This window comes from Toxotes jaculatrix, chromosome 19 (assembly GCF_017976425.1).
Source record: "Toxotes jaculatrix isolate fToxJac2 chromosome 19, fToxJac2.pri, whole genome shotgun sequence".
NCBI lineage: Eukaryota > Metazoa > Chordata > Actinopteri > Toxotidae > Toxotes > Toxotes jaculatrix.
The window spans coordinates 21,228,486-21,247,701 of NC_054412.1; the positions used below are offsets into that span (position 1 = coordinate 21,228,486).

The 19,216-nt window shown below is 42.5% G+C and overlaps 1 protein-coding gene across 2 annotated transcripts; it reads right to left on the reverse strand.

Annotated features, from left to right (window-relative positions):
* Positions 1–1,738: 1,738 nt before the first annotated feature.
* zfp36l1b (zinc finger protein 36, C3H type-like 1b) lies at positions 1,739–11,878 on the reverse strand. Of its 2 annotated transcripts, XR_005896457.1 has the most exons (3): positions 11,721–11,878; positions 8,865–10,341; positions 1,739–1,784 (listed from the first exon to the last, which is right to left on the reverse strand). XR_005896457.1 is itself a non-coding variant. In XM_041064555.1 (2 exons), exons 1-2 carry the CDS (start codon positions 11,772–11,774, stop codon positions 9,313–9,315), a joined length of 1,083 nt encoding a protein of 360 aa, XP_040920489.1. In that variant the 5' UTR covers positions 11,775–11,878; the 3' UTR covers positions 6,392–9,312. The 2 variants fall into 2 exon arrangements, 1 of the variants encoding a protein (XP_040920489.1); XM_041064555.1 differs by lacking the exon at positions 1,739–1,784 and having other exon boundaries at positions 6,392–10,341.
* Positions 11,879–19,216: the final 7,338 nt, after the last annotated feature.

Genomic DNA, 19,216 nt, shown 5'->3' on the forward strand with positions numbered 1-19,216 from the left:
TCCCATGACTTGAGTTCCCATGGCCAAGAGCCTTCAGGGGAAGTTTGACCACTCAGCTGAACAATGGTGTTATTTCTGGTGGTTCCTCCTGGTTTCTATGACCAAAGGACACACAGTCTGTCTGCCTGCTCAGCTTCAGGAGCATGAAGGCACTGCATGCTGTTTACAGCTTGTAGTGATTGTGTGTGTGTGTGTGTTGAGGTTAATTGGTGAAAAAGCAATGAGATATTCATGCCCTTTTTGTTTTCCTCCTGGTCATATGCTGTTCATTCCAGAGACATTCTTTTCACTAAAGGATGATGGGAAGTTGCACACTTGTTGTGTCCTACTTGTGAAGATGGTGTGATTGTTTTTTTACCTACTGTTCTCTGCTGAACTTTGAGTCTCCTCACAGCTCAGCGATGTACAGTATCTACAGTATGATGTTCTGAAGAACTGTCATTATCCAATGTAAAATTTCCTCAGACATGTTCCTTTTTCTCTTTGTCAAACAGACACAAACACAGACACAGACACAGACACACACAGCCCCCCCTGAGCTGTGGTTAGAGGACTGAGGTGTTCTCTCAAGGTCACCTGATTACCTGTTTAAGCTAACCCTCCCTCGCTGACAGGCTCTTGGGGGGGGGGGGGGTGGTGGCAGCACCAGCAGAGAGGTGGCGCTTCATGCTGTACGCCAAGGTCAGCAGCCCAGAGGTAAATAAAGGGTCTGAAATATGTGTTTAGGTGTCCATCACTCCCAGCTATTAATAACATCTGTTACACAGCAGCTGGTTTGGAAAGAAAGGGCCATGGCCATTCCATTAGTCTTAGAAAATATCAGTGGGCGTCCCAGAGCTGTCTCTGTGGCTGAGGGTTCACTCACAGCAGAGCAGAGTTCCATCTTGGTGTAGCCTGATAATCAGACTATGTTGCCATTTTGCTTTGCTTCATCATTCACTCTGACATGTTAGCTGATTTCTCTTTAAGAGGGGGAGTTGTTTAGTTTTGCTCTACCTAGCAGTGAATTAGCTAATCTGTCCTGCAGACCTTGTTTCCAGTGGACACAGAACCTTTACATGTTGATTTAAGTTATCGCTGAAAGTCACCTCACAACCAGCCTGTACAGCTGTGTCCATCTCTTCCACGCCTGTTGCCTCTTTTCTGCTTTGACACATGAATCTGATCCATTGATCCATTGCAGACTTGACAGGCCCGAACTGCAATCGTTCAGTTAAAAGTCACAGAGTTAGCATTTAATTTTTTTGCTCTATATGACCACACTTGCAGCAGGACACGTTAATGAAGGAATTTGGCTTTGCTGGGTCCAGGTCTGACTCAGCTTCAAGTAACATCAGGACTCATCATACATATACAGTGTATTCACTCGAGGTGCTGTAACACAGTTCAGTGCCTGTTAGCATAGTGTTAGGCGAGAAAACCCACCTCAACTATAGAAAAAACTGAGAATCCCAAAGTTGCCTTATAAACACTTACACAGTCATATAATAGAAAAGTACTCACTTTTGCAGTAGTATATGTATTTTCATGAAGGAAAACTGTAGATCGGTGGATGTTTGTTTTAGAGTAATCAGTGGTTACACAGAGCAGACCTGAGTACCACACAGAGCACAGACCTGGGGGTTAGATTAGCCCAGTCTGGAAAATCTGTGTCACAATAATGAGCAAGGAACTGGAGCAAAGTCACGAGGCCTTTTCAGCAGAGAGCAAAGTCCTCACTCAGAGAAAACACACACACACACACACACACACACACACACACACACACACACACACACACACAACTGTATGCTTTCAGATTCACCTCCACTGTACAGCTGACACTGTCCTGCTGTGCAAACAAAGAGAAACAGTGCAGTTACAGAGCATCAGCTGAAATGTGACATCATGTCAGACAAACAACACGTGACACAGCTTGATATTTTCCAACTATCAGCATCATTCACCTGTCAATCAGCAGCCTGTGCTTCTTTTTTTTTTATTTCTGTAGACCTGCAGTGCTTCCTCAGTCATGTCTCACTGTTTGCAAGTATCTTGTGTTCCAGTCTTACATAACTAGAGATTCCTTGAGGTCAAAAGCACAGAGGAAAGCTCTAAATGGATGACAGGGCTACAGAGTCCCTGGAATGTTGTGGTAGGAATTAATTTTCTGAACCACAGCTTTTTGGTTTTGCTCTTTGCTGTGGTTAGCTTGTCACAGTAGGTAACCCTGCATCACCACAGCTAATGTGCAGATAACTAGTTGGGTTAGTTCTCCATACTATGTTGCTGCTGTTGCTGGTAGTGACAGGCAGCAGCTGTGGCTGTGGGAGCAGCGTGGCTGTGATCAGAGCTGTGGTTGTGCTGTCATGATTACAGTGGCTGTTACTAGGTAGAGCAAAACTACTAGTTCCTGAGAAGTGAAGATTCACAGGAACTAAATTCATTTACAAACACGAGGGGGAAACAATATTGGAAACACATCAGATGTCTGTGACAGTGTCAGTAAAAGGTGAACATCACTATCTTTGTGTAAGGGCGAATTTATGGTTCATTGCATAAGGTGTGCCTAATAAAGTGGCCACTGAGTATAATTTGTCACTCATCTGGGTGTATTAGAAATCTCTTGCAGTCCGGTCTACATAGCTGGCCTCATGTCTGTGTTTGGATCATAAAGGAGGTCCTGAGGAACACAGTTTGCAGACTCCTTGGTGGTTTAATGTTCATCGCTGACAGACTCAAACAGAAGGCAGCTCTGTATTCAGTCTGGGATGGGTTTGCTTTGTTTTCTTTTGATGTCTACACTTCCATGTGTCAGCCTGATGCTATCAGCTATGATTCAGCCCATGGATAAACTTAGCTGGCTGTATTTATTCTCCCAGGCAGTCTTGGATGGGCAGTACAGAGTTGTAATCTCTCATCTGAGCAGCTGGAATGTGTTCCAGTGAAGTGTGGCATTAGCAGGAGATATGCTGTACACTCAGTCCTCCTCCATGTGCCCTCATTTTCTTTTCCTCTACTCTTCACCGTATCTTTAAAATACATCCTCTGAGCTCATCCCTCTTGGCTCCAGCTGTGATGTCAGTATTTTCACTGGAGATTCTGCATCAGTTTGAATCGCTTCTTTTTCAGCTGGGACAAAATAACACTGCTAGTGAAACTGTAAAGTTGGTGGCAATGATAAACACTCAGCTGCAGGTGCTGTGTCTTTAAACCCTGCAGCAGACGGAGTGCCTTGCACTGCACGAGGCAGCCTGCTCCTTCACACCTGAAACCACCTGTTGAGGCAAGTTTAGCTCGGCTGGATGGTTTAACTACACACAGACTCCTTGGTATTAGAAATAAAGTTTTTGACATGGTGTATATTATCGACGACAGTGCTAACCACTGCACCACTGTGCTGCCCCTCATTTAACTCAGATGTCTATTAAAAATAGATTTTTTCCTGCCGGTCTACATATTTGTGCCCCTGTTTATTTTCTCCTCAACTCTAATGGCCCACAAGGTTAAATAAACAGCAAGGGGAGAGGAGCCAGTCCACCAGTTCTGAGCTGGATTATAGGCTGGGAGGTAAGCAACACAAGAGATGTTGTTTGGTTCAGGGGTCAGGGTACTACAAGGGAAGCAGAAACTTTCTCCACCAAGCTTGTGTGTACTCTGGAACTGAGCTGCCAATCATCTGCTTTTCTGTGAGGAAATCAGGCTGGGATTAGTCCTGGGGGCTTGGTTCATTAACATTGCTAACAGCTGCTCTATTAAAGCTGAGGGCTGACATGAAATGACATATCACAGTCCACGGGATTTGTTTCCCAGCAGTTCCTGAAACTTAACTTCTGGATTATTTCTCCAACAAAAGCCTTAGTTCCATGCTATTAGGTTTACAGAAACACTAGCATGGAAATCAGAGGACTGTTGAACTGCAGAAATCAATAATTCCATGGCTCAACAGAGGATAAAACCCTTTATAAGATATTATTGATTTTATGAAGCCGTCTGGTTAGCTCAGTTGATAGACCACCAGACTCAGGCTCTCAGGGTCGTGGGTTTGAGCCCTACTCCGGGCGGCACTGCCTCCCATGGGCCCACCACCTGTGGGAGGTGCCATAGGACTTTGGTGCATTGTGGACTGGGCGACAGTTGCCCCTGCGACCTGCGCCTGGACCCAGATAAGTGGCCGATGATGACATGACATGATTTCCTGAAAGCCATTCCTGTGAATGTGTTCTCTGTAAATCTAACCTTATCACAGGTTTATACTTTGTGATGCTACATGATAGCATTCCCCACACATGAACCATTACACTCCACCCTACCAGAAAAGAAGGCTCCAGACAATACGCCATACAGCATGGGTGCATGGGAAACAGATGAAATCTTGACAATAACATAACTTACTGCCTCATTATGTGGGAAGCAGCAGTGAAATCCCAGGATTTGCAGGAGTTCTACTAGAATTTCTGCTGCCTTTTTTTCCCTGTGACATTTTTAACTATAATCACATTACAGCAGCTGATGGAAATGCACTGTGCTGCATTTTCTTTGACCCTGAGGAAAATCGTGCACCGTTCCTGCTGCGGTTGGATGGAAACAAACAGTCTCTGTGATTGTTTGCAGGTAAACTACACCAACTGCAGGTAATTACACCAACACAACGATCAATGCTAGTGGGAGAGAGGGATGTTAATATCTGAGTCAGCAGTTTCTCATGAATGGAAAGGTTGAGCAAAACACAATGAAGACCAACAGTTAGCGTTCAGGTATTCATCACAGGAGAGAGGAGCACAACACATGCTGTAAAAGCAGATGGATGATTTTCCTGGTTTTGGACACTGGTCAAATACAAACGCTACTGTACCTGTGGCCATGTAGGTTCACTTTGTAATCAACATTTCAGTCATATCTCAACCTTCTCAAATAAGTATAATGAAATATGTTTGACTTTTCTACAAGGGCCCAGACTTCATTAAACAAAGTTAAAGTAAAAAAACTAAGTTGTAAAAAAAAAAAAGTGTGCATGTGTACAGGTATGTGAGTGTACTCATGCACACATCGAGGAGTGTAAAGAGCAGGGAGGATGACGAAGAAGACAGACTGCAGCTATACCATAATCTCTCACAGTGTCTGTAAGTGTCTCTGTTTCTTTAAGTGTCTCTCACAGTTCAGTCCCTCTGTCTGGCTGTCATCAGCTATGCAAGCAAAGCATGCTTTGGAAAAAGAGCAGCAGTAATGTCACATGATACGTATGGGTTGAAACTCCACGGGTTGTATGGATTATGGACTGTTGAGCAGCTGCAGCCCGACCGTAGCAGCAGTGGAGTTGGTGGTGAATCTGAAACATAAAGTATTTATAGTTTAAAGTCTGTCAATGTTCTCATTCATCCAGGTCATAGTTCTCTCTCTCTCAAATTGAATCGAAGGCAACTGGACTTGTATGTCCTGACTTCAGTCAGACTGGTGCGGACTAGAAAGACTGATGCGTACGAACTGATGAAGCCCCTTGGATAAGAGGCGAAACGTCTTCCCAGACAAATACAAGTCCAGTTGCCTTCGATTCAATTTGAGAGAGAGTTATAGTTTAAAGGTTTCAGATGTCACAGAATTGAAAACATTTTCACTGCACAAAATGAACATCAGCTGATCTCATATTTAAACGTCTGTGGTTAAGTGTTTTTGTGAAGTGAAAATGGCTCCTAAAGTGAGTTAAGACATCAGGTCCTTTTTAGAGAGGAACTGAAGTGAAAGAATCAGCTGAGCTTAGCTAATAAGAATGTTCTGTGATCAATGTTCTGCAATCAGCCCAAACGTGTGTCTTCTTTGACATTAGCTGGAGATATATTTCCTGTTTAAAGCCTCCCTCCCTCCTTCCATGAGTGGATCAGGAGCAGAGTTCTCACTGCATGTGGATCATTAAGTTTGTTAATATCAGGCATCGTTTTACTGTGAAAATCCTGTCAGCAGCAGCCTGAGCAACACAGACACACTGACAAGTGAGCTGCAGTGCTCTCAGGTGAGCTGTGATTTAAGAAACAGTCAAATGGGCTTTGAAAATAGCTGAGAGCAGATAGCTGGTTCTAACAGAGTAGCACATTGCTCCTCCTCCTCCTCCTGATTTCTATTAAGCTAATTAAAAAAAAAAAAAAGTTTAAAAAAATCTGTTTAAAATGAGAGAATCCTGTTTTTCAGGCCAGTTTTACAAGCAAACACATCCAAGTAAACTCTCTGCAGTCAGATCTTTATCTGTGTATGAATGAATATTTGCATATGAATTAAAAGAAAGAGAGAACAAGTGAGCCTATTATTCTGGCCATCTGACAAAGAATGTCCAAACCAAATGTAAAATCAAACCTACATCCTTTGTCTAAGTTCAGTAAACTTCTGGATGTCAGGCTGAGTCAGAAGATCCACTCACATACTCAATATAAAGATGTTTTATTGGTTTTAACTGCAATCTGTCATTACAAAATAAACCAGACACAAAGTCATTACTGTAGTGACAGCCACGACTGCTGGAGAATACATTCAACAGGTGCTTTTCATGTGTGAATACACTTTAGACTTTTAACTGCTCTGTTACAGAAACATATCAACACAACATTTGGGAAACCTGGAATGTATTTATAGGCACTTCGTTGGAGAAAGTGGTCAAAAATAACCTTTACATCATCATGATGATAATTCAAAGTGCTGGTAAGTCGGTGCATGATGCAGTGGAACAGGTATGTGCCTGTTATCCTTTCAAATTAGGAATTAATGTTTTTGTCAGTAAAACTGATTTAGTAACTGATCATCACAGGACACTGATGTGAGTACAGGACTATTCCAGAGCCAGTCTGCACTGTAGAGAACGAGCTACAACAGGAATGAGAGGCCTGGACACACTGGAAGCTATGGTCAACACTACACACTACTCCATCGGAGATCTGACATTCTGTAGAGGGCAGGTGGGAGATTTCAACAGGGTTCAGAATTCAATCAAATTCAGTTGACCAACATAGTCTCTTTTGAATAACCTGTTCAAAATGATTTGTGCAGATGCTGTGTAGAAAAGGGTTTCCCACTGAAGGCACTGTTCTGTGTATCTGAGGAATAGAAAACTATTTTCCCATCATGGTTCAAAGGCCTTCACATGAACTGTAATTGAAGAATTATTGGCCTTTATTTACATTCACAGTAAATTTCACACTTTAGAGTGATGAGCTGCTCCAGACACAGAGCCGGTAAACAAATAAACAAACAAACACACGCACTCTGACCACAACGGCAGTGTATCATCTCCGGCAGACGTGACAGAGCCAGATGTTGTTTACGTTGGCTGGAAGAACCCTGTTAAACCAGCACCACCTGCACCTTGAGTGCATTCATACTTAGTTAACTAGCTCAGTTATCTGATTAGTTTGCAATTACTGTATTAGCTTTTTCCATCATTTGAATTGGATCATGGCAGCTGCAGAATGTCATCCCCTCTCTGTAAAGACAGCTTGTAGCTATGCCTCTAGCATCTAGTGGGACTTTGACACTTCTAGTGCATATGTGGCTTCAGACTGCAACAGAGAACCCGACCCGCAGTCCAACACGAGGGAGGAACAAATAATAAATACAACCTTTGTGTTTTAAATTAAGATTCACTTTCAAAATAAATCAAGTGTTACAAAAAAAAGTCAATGCAGTATAATATATTAACTGTGAATAAAAATAACAGACAGGTCTTCACAATCTTACGATTAATATGGAAGATCATAATTTAACATAACAGAAAATATATATTCTATTGTTTCATTAACCAGATAAATACAAAATAAAAATGCTTAAGATCAGCAATAAATACATTTTGATAAATAAGCAGTGACAGCCAAAGCCTGAACTCTGAGGGCTTTGGGAAACAAACCAATATAATAACCAACATAATAAGATCATAATATTGAACATGGTGGAATTAACAGGAGTTTCCGCTCATATGATTTCAAACAGCTGACTGAGACATCAGCGCAGACACAGAATTGACCTACAGGGTCTGGGGGGGAAAAAAAGGTTCTGAGCTGCTGGAGTTTAATGATCAAAACTTTGAGGCAGATTAAGAGCAGGAAACTATCAACTGTAGGTTGACTTAGCCTACTGGCACTTTGTGAAGGACTCACTCAATTACCCAAATTACCAAAATAAAAAGAAGAAAGACAACATTCTCTTCAATTGCTTTTTCAACAACAGCACATTCTCTTTCTTCCTTCTTTGCCAAATTGTTGAATTCCAAATTTTTAACACCTGCAGTGTCCCTGACTTCAGGGAGAACAGCTATCTACAAAACAAACTGCCTCCAGTGTGCTCTGTGGATGATCCACAAGTGATGCTCAATTAATGCAAACGCATTCTTTAATGTAGTGAAAATAAAGATGATGGCAGATGAGGCAGAAATCTCAGTGACAGGTACGTCCGAATGTGGTCACTGAAAGCCTAAACCATACATGTTTGGCACATGAGGTGAGAGAATGTTTTCTTGTAATTTGAGTGAAATGGCCCTTTAACTGAACTTCCAACTCCAGAATTTTGTTTTGAATTCTGTTCAAAGTTTGCGTGCACTCAAAATCGCAGAGAATGGTAACTCACAACCAGCTCAGTGAAAGGGGGCCCACAGCACCAGAATCCCAGCCTGACTGAAGGAAACACACAATGACACAAGACAGAGGAACAGGAATCTGGGCGATTAGAAGAAGCTTACTGTTGGTCATGGTTAAACTCCAAGGCACTTTTATAAATACTGTCTACTGACTTTCTCTTGTTCATTTTATGGTGATGATCCTTTAAACGTTCAACACTGAGATGTCACAAGCCAGTAGGAGGTGTAAAGGTTGCAGAGGCAGTAACAGGCAATAACCCTGTACTGAACGAACACACACACACACACACACACACACACACACACACACACACACACACACACACACAGAGAGACCCTGCTGCCACTCCTATTAAATTACTTTATAATGGGATCTCTGAGCTACTCTTCACAATTATTCGCATTCCTCCTACTATGGCACCAGTACAGGGCCCAAACATGAAAATGATTCTGCTTTACCGACTGTTCATCATATTGAAGAGACTTGATCGGGACTGGGGGGGTTACACCTTAAGGCAAGGTAAGACAATCCTCAAATGAGAAAAGGCATACGGTGTTCTGATGTGACTCACTGGCGACAACTTCAATGCACAGACCAGGCGTTTTCTGCTGTAAACAGAGTTGAGAGGAGGAGGAGGAGGGAGTTATGAAGCTGAATGGTATCTCTCTCTCTCTCTCTCCCCCTCCATCACTCCCATCTCAGGCCCAGGGATGCAGACACCTTAATCATCAGAGACAGAGAGCCTGCTGAAGATGGGGAGGCGACGGGAGGCATCCAGGAGGGGGGACTCAGAGCCACTTTGACTGCCCATGCTGCTCTGGTATCCCTCCTGGTCAGACAGTGAGTCTGGGGGGCCATGGGGGCTCTCAGATGTGGGCTGAAAAAAGAAGGGGGTGGTCGGGGAAGGTGGGGCCAGGCCACCTTGAGGCTCAGACACAGGTGTGGGCCCCAAGCTCGGGCCAAACAGGCTGGCAAGCTCCTGGCTGGAGTAGGTGAAGGGGTTGCTCTGCCACTCTGTCACGTCTTCGGTGGAGAAGACGGGTGGAGGTGTGACAGAGGTAGGGCTGTCCTGCGAACCACCAGAGCTTGGGAAGCCGGCGAAACTGAAGCTGTGCTGCAGCCGAGGTCGCTCCACCTTGTTGAAAGCAGAGAGGGGAGGGGGCCCGCGGCGCTCCTCTGCATTGTGGATGAAGTGGCAGCGGGGGCCATATGGGCAGAAACCGATGGTATGGAAAGTGCGGCACAGCTCAGTCTTGTACTTTGGGTGACGACTCAGGCTGCGCAACTCATGCATGCCGTGGGCGAACTGGCACTTATCACCATACTTGCAGGTGCCATTCTCTTCAAACGGTCGGCACAGCTCCGTTTTATAGCGGCTTGAGTTGACTTGGCTGCTTGCACCCACCATCACCTGATTACCAGGACGCAGCCTGTCCCCCAGCTCTGAGTACGAGCGCTCACGGAAACGGTTCTCCTTGTTGTTGCTGCTGCAGCTGCTACCCAACAACAGTGAAGGATCCGTTTTAAGGCTGTTGACAAACTGATTCTGGCTGAACTTTGTATTGGGGGGGCTGACTGATTGACGCCGTTGGAACAGGCCTCCTGCAGAGGGGGCCCCCACCACCCTCCTGTCCAGCAGAGACCCAGTGGGGGTGCAAGAGGAGAGTTTGGCACTGGAGCATGGGGCAGATTTCAGCTGAGGTCCACTAAGACTGTTGTTGTTGTTGCTGTAGTTTAACATCTTATTGTTCTGAAAAGAGAAATGTGTAGCAGTACTTGAATAAACACAGCATTTCCTCTTTGGTAATTAGAATGCTCAGTGATATGCTGTGTTTGTCAACTCTTTCTGACCAGTGCACCCATTATATACCTTGACAGACTCCTTTTAATATTATTTAATAAAAAACTAGTGGTTTATTGAGAAACATGACTTTTAATTCAACTTCTAATGTGTTTCTGTTTACATCAGCATTTACACACCAGTCACGTGTAGTGTCCAACATGACACAGCATTTCCCACAGGAAGGTATAAGAATGTGTGTTCAAAATCCACAATGAGTCATACATATACTTCACATATATACATATACTTTTTTTAACCACTGTCCCCAGGTGCTAATGAAAAAAGGACTATTAATGGCAGTTTAAATCTGCTGAAAATAGAATGCCATTTCCTTAAATCAGAAGAACCACAACTGATAAGCAGAGTCTAAATGATAACCAATACCTGGTCACAAGATCCGTTTGTGGCTCACTTTTCCATCCTACTGTTAGGAGCACAGGGGCATATGTATATGTCCTGCATAAACTGACACTGACAGTGATTTCCCATTGTTTTAGGAGCCCACTGATTACTGTGTACAGCACGTAAACATGCACAGCGTGGTTGTACAGAGTCCTCTGCGCTGGGCTCTGTCGTGGCTCAGTATTGGACTGAACTGCAGTTTGACCTTCCTGTGTTTTGATACTAACGTCCACGCAGTTTATTAGCTAAGCAACAGCAACTCACACAACGTCTTATGCCCTCAATAGAAACTGCGCACTGCGTAGGTGGACACAAAAAGTGAACAGTCTAGTTTCTCACACTCCACAGGACATGCAGCCAATTCACGACTCTAACTACTAACGTAAAGCCGATAAAACAATGTGTTGCTGTTTGAAAACTAGTAAACACGGTGACGTTAAACCAGCTCACTCAGCACAGAGTTCATGTCCAGACAGACGGAGACAGGGTCTGCTAATAAACGCTGGTTAACTTCAAATGGCTAACGTCTGGGCAACATCCAAACGCTTAAGACGTTTACATCTAACTAAATTCATCTGAGTGTAATTTTAAACTGTGACTGCTTAGTGTGCGCCATACTCACATTAACCCACAAACGATGCTAACTCTGCGCCAACATTCACCAGTTAGCCAGAAGCGCAAATACTTACTTTTAATCACTTTAAGTAAACCAACTAGACGACATGTGCTGAAACTAGCCAACAATGTAGCGGGTGACAAGTTAAGAGTCTGAAAAACTTCACATCAAACTTGCAGTAAGAAAAGTGGCTAGGCTAATGTTAGCATGTTTTGTCCAGGAAAGAAAAAGTTAACTGACCGGTTCCTCTAAGGGAGCCGTCATTTACCTTGTTGGAGACTTCTCTGTATTCCAGGAAAGGAGACATAACAGTCGCTGTCATGTTTATCGGTAAAGAATAACAGCTGCTGGTTATATACGACAGTTTGTATTATTTCTGCCCCGTGGAGAGCCCCCTCTGCCGTGCCGCTGCGCTGCGCACTTCCTTTTCAGAAGGCATTTGCCATGGCTGCGGGGTGGGCGGGCTTCCTGCTGACACGGCGCACACTAGCAGCCACAGCTTGAGGACACACAGCGCCCCTGCACGACCGACGTACCCCGGTGTCTGATCTGTGGGGGGCGGAGACGCTCGTTTCATGGGCTACTATACTACAAATACTAAGGAAATTTTAGGTGTGTGTGAACTCTGATTAAATCACGAACTTTTCCCTCCATAAAAAACAAAACAAAACAACTGAAAGAAATCTTGAATAACTATTTTCTCCTTCTGCATACGGATACACAAGGTAGACATTAATCGCCTGATGTGTGTATGGCTGTACTTTCACATGTACACAGTCACACAGCTGACAGACTCACACCTCCAGCAGGATGAGGTTAATATGGCTGACAAGTTCACAAACAGCTGTCCATACTTACACACGAATATTAACTGACAACTGGACAAATGAAGTCAAACTGCTCTTTTAGCTCTGAGCCTTGAAGTAAACGCAGTGGCGCTTCTACATGGAATTACTCCCTGGCCGAGACCCCCTCCGAGCGCACCCCCCAAACCCTAACCCTAACCCCAACCCCAACCCACGAACAGCCATGTTTTATTATAACAATATTTATACACAATCAACCACAATCTCCAACTCCAACATTGCCTAAACAATTTAGAAATTAAAGTGATCAGAAATTAAATAAATATACTCTATATACATAAAAGTGGCAAAAATACACACAATCACACATAACAACAGCAGAGAATAACCATGACATAAAAACACAATATAATTTTATTATTATGTACAACCAAAACAATGAGCTAGGAGGGGTTGAGCAGCTTAGTGGAAATTTTCTGTGTGACCTGTGACCCCTTTCACATTACAGGTGCTGTGAAAATACAGATCCATCAAACTCTTACAAAAGAGGTACTTGGCACACAAGTTAAGGTGTGAGTCACTAGAAATAACAAATAACAGTTTATATCAAGAGTGATTCATAGTGATTTCACTAAAAGATGGTGCTGTCAGATTTTAACTGGCAACTTTAACTTTCAGATTCAGATTCAGAGAACTTTATTGTCATTCCCTTTACGTACAGGTACCTATTAGAGATTTCGTTGCACCAGCTCAGAAGATCACAGTATTTAGAGGTAGAGAAGGAAAACCACAATAAGGTACAAGAAAAATAAATTACCATAAAAATAAGGATAAAATAAAATAACATAAAATACAAAGTATTTACAAAGTAACAAAGTAAGTCTTTTCAGTGCACTGTGCATAGTGGAGGCTGAGGTTGAAAGAATATACATGTACACACACACACACATATATACACACACACACACACACACACACACACACACAGTTGGCCCTTTTGATTCCCAGTGATTTTCTCCGCTGTCCTTACCACCCTCTGGAGGCTTTTCCAGTCTGCAGCTGTGCAGCTGCCGCACCACACAGAGATACAGTTTGTGAGTACACTCTCTATGGTGCTTCTGTAGAAGGTGGTGAGGATGGGAGGGGGAGGTGTGATCTTCTCATCCTGCGGAGGAAGTGCAAACGCTGCTGTGCTTGTTTCACCAGAGACATGGTGTTGTCAGACCAGGTTAGTCTGTTTGTTAGGTGCACCCCCAGGAACGTGGTGCTCCCCACCACCTCCACTGCTGTGTTATCAATTAGCAGTGGGGAGTGGCAGGGCTGGTTCTTCCGGAAGTCCACAATCATCTACTTCGTTTTATTAAAGTTAAGGATTAGATAGATAGATAGATATACTTTATTCATCCCTCAGAGGGAAATTGTTATAGACTGTTATTTCTGCACCAGTCCACCAGCTGCGCCACCTCCTGTCTGTATGCACTGTCATCATTGTTTTGGATGACTTACGCTAATGTACGTGTGATTAAGTTGCAGCATCAGGACCTGATTCAAAATATATATATAAAATGTAAAATAAATGAAATACTGTAAGCTAAAATAAAACAAAGCAGCCCCAGATCTCTAGTTTATCTACAAGCAAGGAGTCGTACATGGTGTACATTTAAACAACCAACATTTCTACAAAGTTTCAGTGAAACCAATTCATTTTGAATCATTAAGCCCATCGTGAGATGATCCTTCTGACAATTTGTCATAGTCTTAATGGACCCAGAGGCCAAAGGATGACATGCACATTTATTCTGAAGGGACATTGTTATGAACACAGCTTGTATTGGACAAACATTGCACGCACACTCTTAGACACTCAGACAGGTTGTCATGTTAATGCATGTCACACCACAGGTGTCATGTTATGTTTGAGTTGATTCTAGCTTTTTTTTTTCATGTGATATGGATTTGAGGGTCAAGCTCTCCATGATTCCCATGGTTCTGTTAACCATCCTCATCAGATGTCCAGTGTTGAGATTTAGCCCTGGATGTTCTGGGTTATGGTCTCGTGGAGGAGGAGAGACTGTATCTGTCTCCATGTCACCACAGCTACATATTACTGGTTGTTGGGATCTAACACTGTCTTGCATTTTTTAAAATATAAAATTGCATTTTATATAATTGTATAATATCTATGTGTCCCCCACATCACGTCTTTGCTTTTTACCTTCAGGTCTCAAGCAAGTTGATTGTTTTGGAAGTTGAATCTCAGGCAAGGCAGACAAGTTCAAGCTAAGTCACAAGCACTCATTTCCACACAGAGTCTGACTCAAGTCCAAGTCACAAGTCACAAGTCCCCAGTCTACAGCTCTGGTTTGGATCTGGACTGATGAAGGACACTTCAGATATGCACAGGAATGGTTTGGAACAGTTTAGAGTAGTGGAGCTCTGTTCTTCCTTGACAAAGAAGTCTGTATTTTCACTTCACTGAGAGGTCAGAGGTCAGCCACAGTACTTTAGACTTCTAAAATTCAAACATTGTGTTAACAAACATTTGGAGAAGATATGTGCTGGTTTATTATATTTGTAACGGGGTGTTCTGAATTGTGCAAACAAAATTAAATTCACTTCCAGTGTACAGGGGTGGAGTCAGAAATTTCTGGACACAGAAAAGCAAAAGTGAGACACATAGAAGGAGGGGAGGAGAGGAGAGGTTTCCACTGACCTCAGTAGAGTTAGTATTTCCCAGGAGCTGGCATGTGGTTGTTATATGTCAAACCTCATCTTAACACCCTTCCACGCTGGTTTCTATGGAATGGAATTGTTTGGACATTGATTAAAAGTAATTCATCACCATATTAAATGAATAAATACAGCTAATTCATGGTCAGTGACGGATGAATGATATGTGCTAAATAAAGAATCAACCCATTAAAGATGAAGATTTATTCAGTCAAAAAACAGATCATCATACTTTTAACTCAGGAACTTATTGAGCTTCTGCTCCATGTTGACATGATTCATTACATCATTCAAGCTGCCAGTCTCCTATCACATCCCAAAGGTGTCCTACTGGATTCAGGTCTGGAAATTGGGGAGGCCACTGAAGTTCACTGAACTCACTGTCATGTTCATGAAACCAGTCTGAGACGGCTTTAGCTTTGTGACATGGAGCATTATCCTGCTGGAAGAAGCCATTAGAAGATGATAAACTGTGGTCATAAAGCATGAATGAATGAATGAATGAACATGGTCAGAAACAATACTCAGATAGACTGCAACCCCCCACACCATCACACCATCACCAGCCTGGAGTGTGGACACAAGGCGGGTTGGGTCCATGGATTCATGTTGTTGATGCCAAACGCTGATCGTACCATCTGCAGCCTGAGCAGAAATCCAGATTCATCACACCAGGCTACGTTTTTCCAGTCTTCATTTGTCCAGTTTTGGTGAGCTTGTGTCCACTGCAGTCTCAGATTAGACCACATCAGACTGGAACCTGATGTGGTCTCTGCTGTTGTAGTCCATCCTCTTTAAGGTTTGATGTGTTGTTCATTCTGAGATCATTTTCTGTTCACCACAGTAGTAAAGAATGGTTATCTGAGTTAGCATAGCTTTTCTGTCAGCTTTTCTTTTCAGTCAGACCTCTTTCATCAGCAAAGTGTTTCTGTCGCATCATTCTGATGTTTGATGAGAACATGAACTGAGGCTCCTGACCCGTTTCTTCAGGAGTTTTTACTCTTCACTGCTGTCACGTGATTGACTAGTTAGATAATGGCCTAAACAAGCAAGTGTGCAGGTGTTCCTAATAAAGTGATCGCTGGGCACTTTTTTCTCATCTCAGATTCAGTACCTCCACTGACATGTGAAGACAGAGGGCAATGACAGACATCTATTCAATATTCAGCAAACATATTCTCAGTATTTCTTGGAATAAGGTGGCAGCTCTGGGACTGAGGAACTCTGCTGTTGCCTAGAAATGTGAGGCTTGAACTTGTGCCAGCTCACACTGAATACTGTAAATAATAAATGATAGAGCTGCCATTATAGTTTTTGTACTCCAGTGTTTTCTAGTATGATTTTGCTACAAACCTAGTTAAAAACATCCATGCTTCTTGAAGTGGAGGGCTTGTGGGTAGCGGCCTCAGCTTAGAATAACAAGCTGTCACACTGAGCTATTACACCATTAAAGGATTAATGTCACAAATTATGTGATTATGGTGTAACAGCAGGAGTTTCACCTCTGGGGTGATGGGAACAGGAATTTGGGTGATTGCGGGATTTATAGTGCTGCTCCAAATGTGGATCCATGGTTCTTCTCAAGGAGAAGTGTTTGAAATGAAATTGGCTCATCGATTTCAATTTTGATGATAATGATAATAAGCTCAGAAGATTGCTCATCAGTGAAGCTAAATATAGACTTTTTGGCTACATTGTGTTATTTGACAAGGCATTGCACTGCCCTGTCTTTCATTTCCATGGAGCAATAATCCAGTTTCAATGAACAGCACATGGACTACCTTTTGAAGTAAAAGCCTGCTTCTTCCCCACTGTCCCTTCTCTGCCTCTCTAACAGCTACAGATCTGCTGTGGCAATCTTCCTACCATGGGCCTCATGGAATTCCAGAGACTTTGGCATTGAATGCTGGTTGCCTGACTGTTGACATGGTGGTATTTTGCAACACAAAGTACACTGTGGTTTATTTTTGAGAATCTTCTCTGGTTGTTTTTGTTGTGGGGCGCTGAGGTCTGTGTGCACAGCAGGGAGGATATTTGATTTATTTGGCTGCACACACTGCGGTATGTTGTACACTCCAAAAACTTAAACTATGATGTACTCAATTTCTTTGGTGAAACAATTTTACTCTCAAAATATATTGTATAGATTTTAAAGTTGTGAAATTGAAATTGTCTACCTTATGAATTAAGTAAATGTAGGTACGAAGTTAAAGTAGTCTGGAATAACCACATTTAATACCATGACATGTAAAACTGAGTAAATATAATTCAAATCCTGAGACAATTCAATAGTAACTGTGAGCTAAAACCATAAAATAAATCAGTAGCTATGATAGAAATGCTGGATCGACATTACAGAAATTTTTTTAACAAAACAGATGTGGTACATTTCCTAGATAAAAAACATAAAATTATTATTTTGTTTGTTGTATTTACTTTTGATTCCAGGAGTACTTCACTCGTGATGAATATGTGTGTGTGTGTATACTCTCTCTCTCTCTCTCTCTCTGTCTATCACTATCAATCATTGTCAAGATGGCGACCACTGAGCTCCTCCTGATCTCTACTGTGGACCACTTCCTTTTAATTCATTCATTTCATTCATTTTCTACCGCTTAATCCGTCAGGGTCGCGTGGGAGCTGGAGCCTATCCCAGCTGACTATGGGCGAGAGGTGGGGTACACCCTGGACTGGTCGCCAGTCAATCGCAGGGCTGACACACAAAGATAGACAACCACACACACACACACACACACACACACTCACACCTACGGGCAATTTAGAGTAGCCAATTAACCTAACCCATGCATGTTTTTGGGATTGTGGGAGGAAGCCAGAATACCTGGAGAGAACCCACGCAGGCACAGGGAGAACATGCAAACTCCACACAGAAGAGCCCAGATCGGGGACCCCAGAGCAAAGCTGTCATAATTGGTAATCATTTACATTACAATCTGCATAGAATATTAATCCAAAATGTATCTGTAGCAGAGTGGAACATTAAACATAGTAATGTGTTAGAAATGGATAATTGTAGACAGGATAAAGATATTTGTTAGACTAATAAAGACTAGATATGAGAAATGATTAATAATGATTAATGTTTAAGTACACTCACAGTTCACAGAGATATAAAATAACCCCTGTCTTTCTCAGGCTTTAATGTTGAATGGTTTCCTTAGCCTGAGCTTCAGAGTATTACCTATAATATCACCTCATATGCATCACCTGTTGATACAGTGCAATCTTGTATTTTAGGACACAAAGTTTAGTCTACAATGGAGACTCTACATTGTTTGATGTAATAATTCTAAAAGCCTTGTTCTGCTTTACAGCATCTTCACTCAACTGCACTTTGGGGACAAATGTCATTTTTCTTTGCTACCTTTTTTTTCTTTGCAGGATTCAGTTATTCCGCCCCTCACTTGTGGAATAAGCTTCTGGAATACCTGAGGTCAGCCCAAACACTTAGTTTATTTAAGTCAGGCCTGAAAACATTTGTTTACTGAAGCATTCTCTTAAATTATCTTAACTGCACTCTTCTTATTTAATTATTTTACTATTTTCTATTTTTTCTGCTCCGTTGTTCTAATATATTGCTTTTATTCTATGATTTTAATGTAATCTGTAAAGCACTATGAATTACCTTGTGTATGAATGGTGCCATATAAATAAACCTTGCCTTGCCTTGCCTTTTATTTGACAACTAATTACCTGCTACTTTACACAGTATATTTTATTTTAGAAGGTGTACTCAAGCTTTTAACTGGTATTTTAACTGGAGATGTTTTAATGACGTTTAATATTAGTTTAAATTTCCATGTTTTGTCCTGTATCCAGCCAGTTAGGGTTAGGAGAACAAGTAGATGATGGCCTTGCATCATTAGCATCCTCAGCACATACCCCCCCCACTGTGGACACAAGATGAAGCAAAGGGCCACACAAGCTGGCAGAGGGGCCAAAACCGAGATTATGACAGTGCACAATGATGTTTTCAGTTGACCAGACCTCGACCCTAATTGGAATCTTGCATAGACAGAGGTAAAACCTTTTAAAACCTCTGGGTCAGCAGGACTGTGACAAAACAATCTGCTGTTTAGTGTTTGAAGTAACGGTTCACGATCAGCACTGTGGAGCTTAATACTCTCAACCTCTATGACAAGGACCAGGGTTCAAACCCAGACCGGCTGCTCTGTGTGTGTGTGTGTGTAATGCTGACTGAACTCTC

Coding starts and splice junctions, on each gene's coding strand:
- zfp36l1b (XM_041064555.1), bottom strand. CDS start 11,774: ATGACAGCGACTGTTATGTCTCCTTTCCTGGAATACAGAGAAGTCTCC. Junction 10,342..11,720: donor ACAGAGAAGTCTCCAACAAG/GTAAATGACGGC, acceptor TTCTCTTTTCAG/AACAATAAGATGTTAAACTA.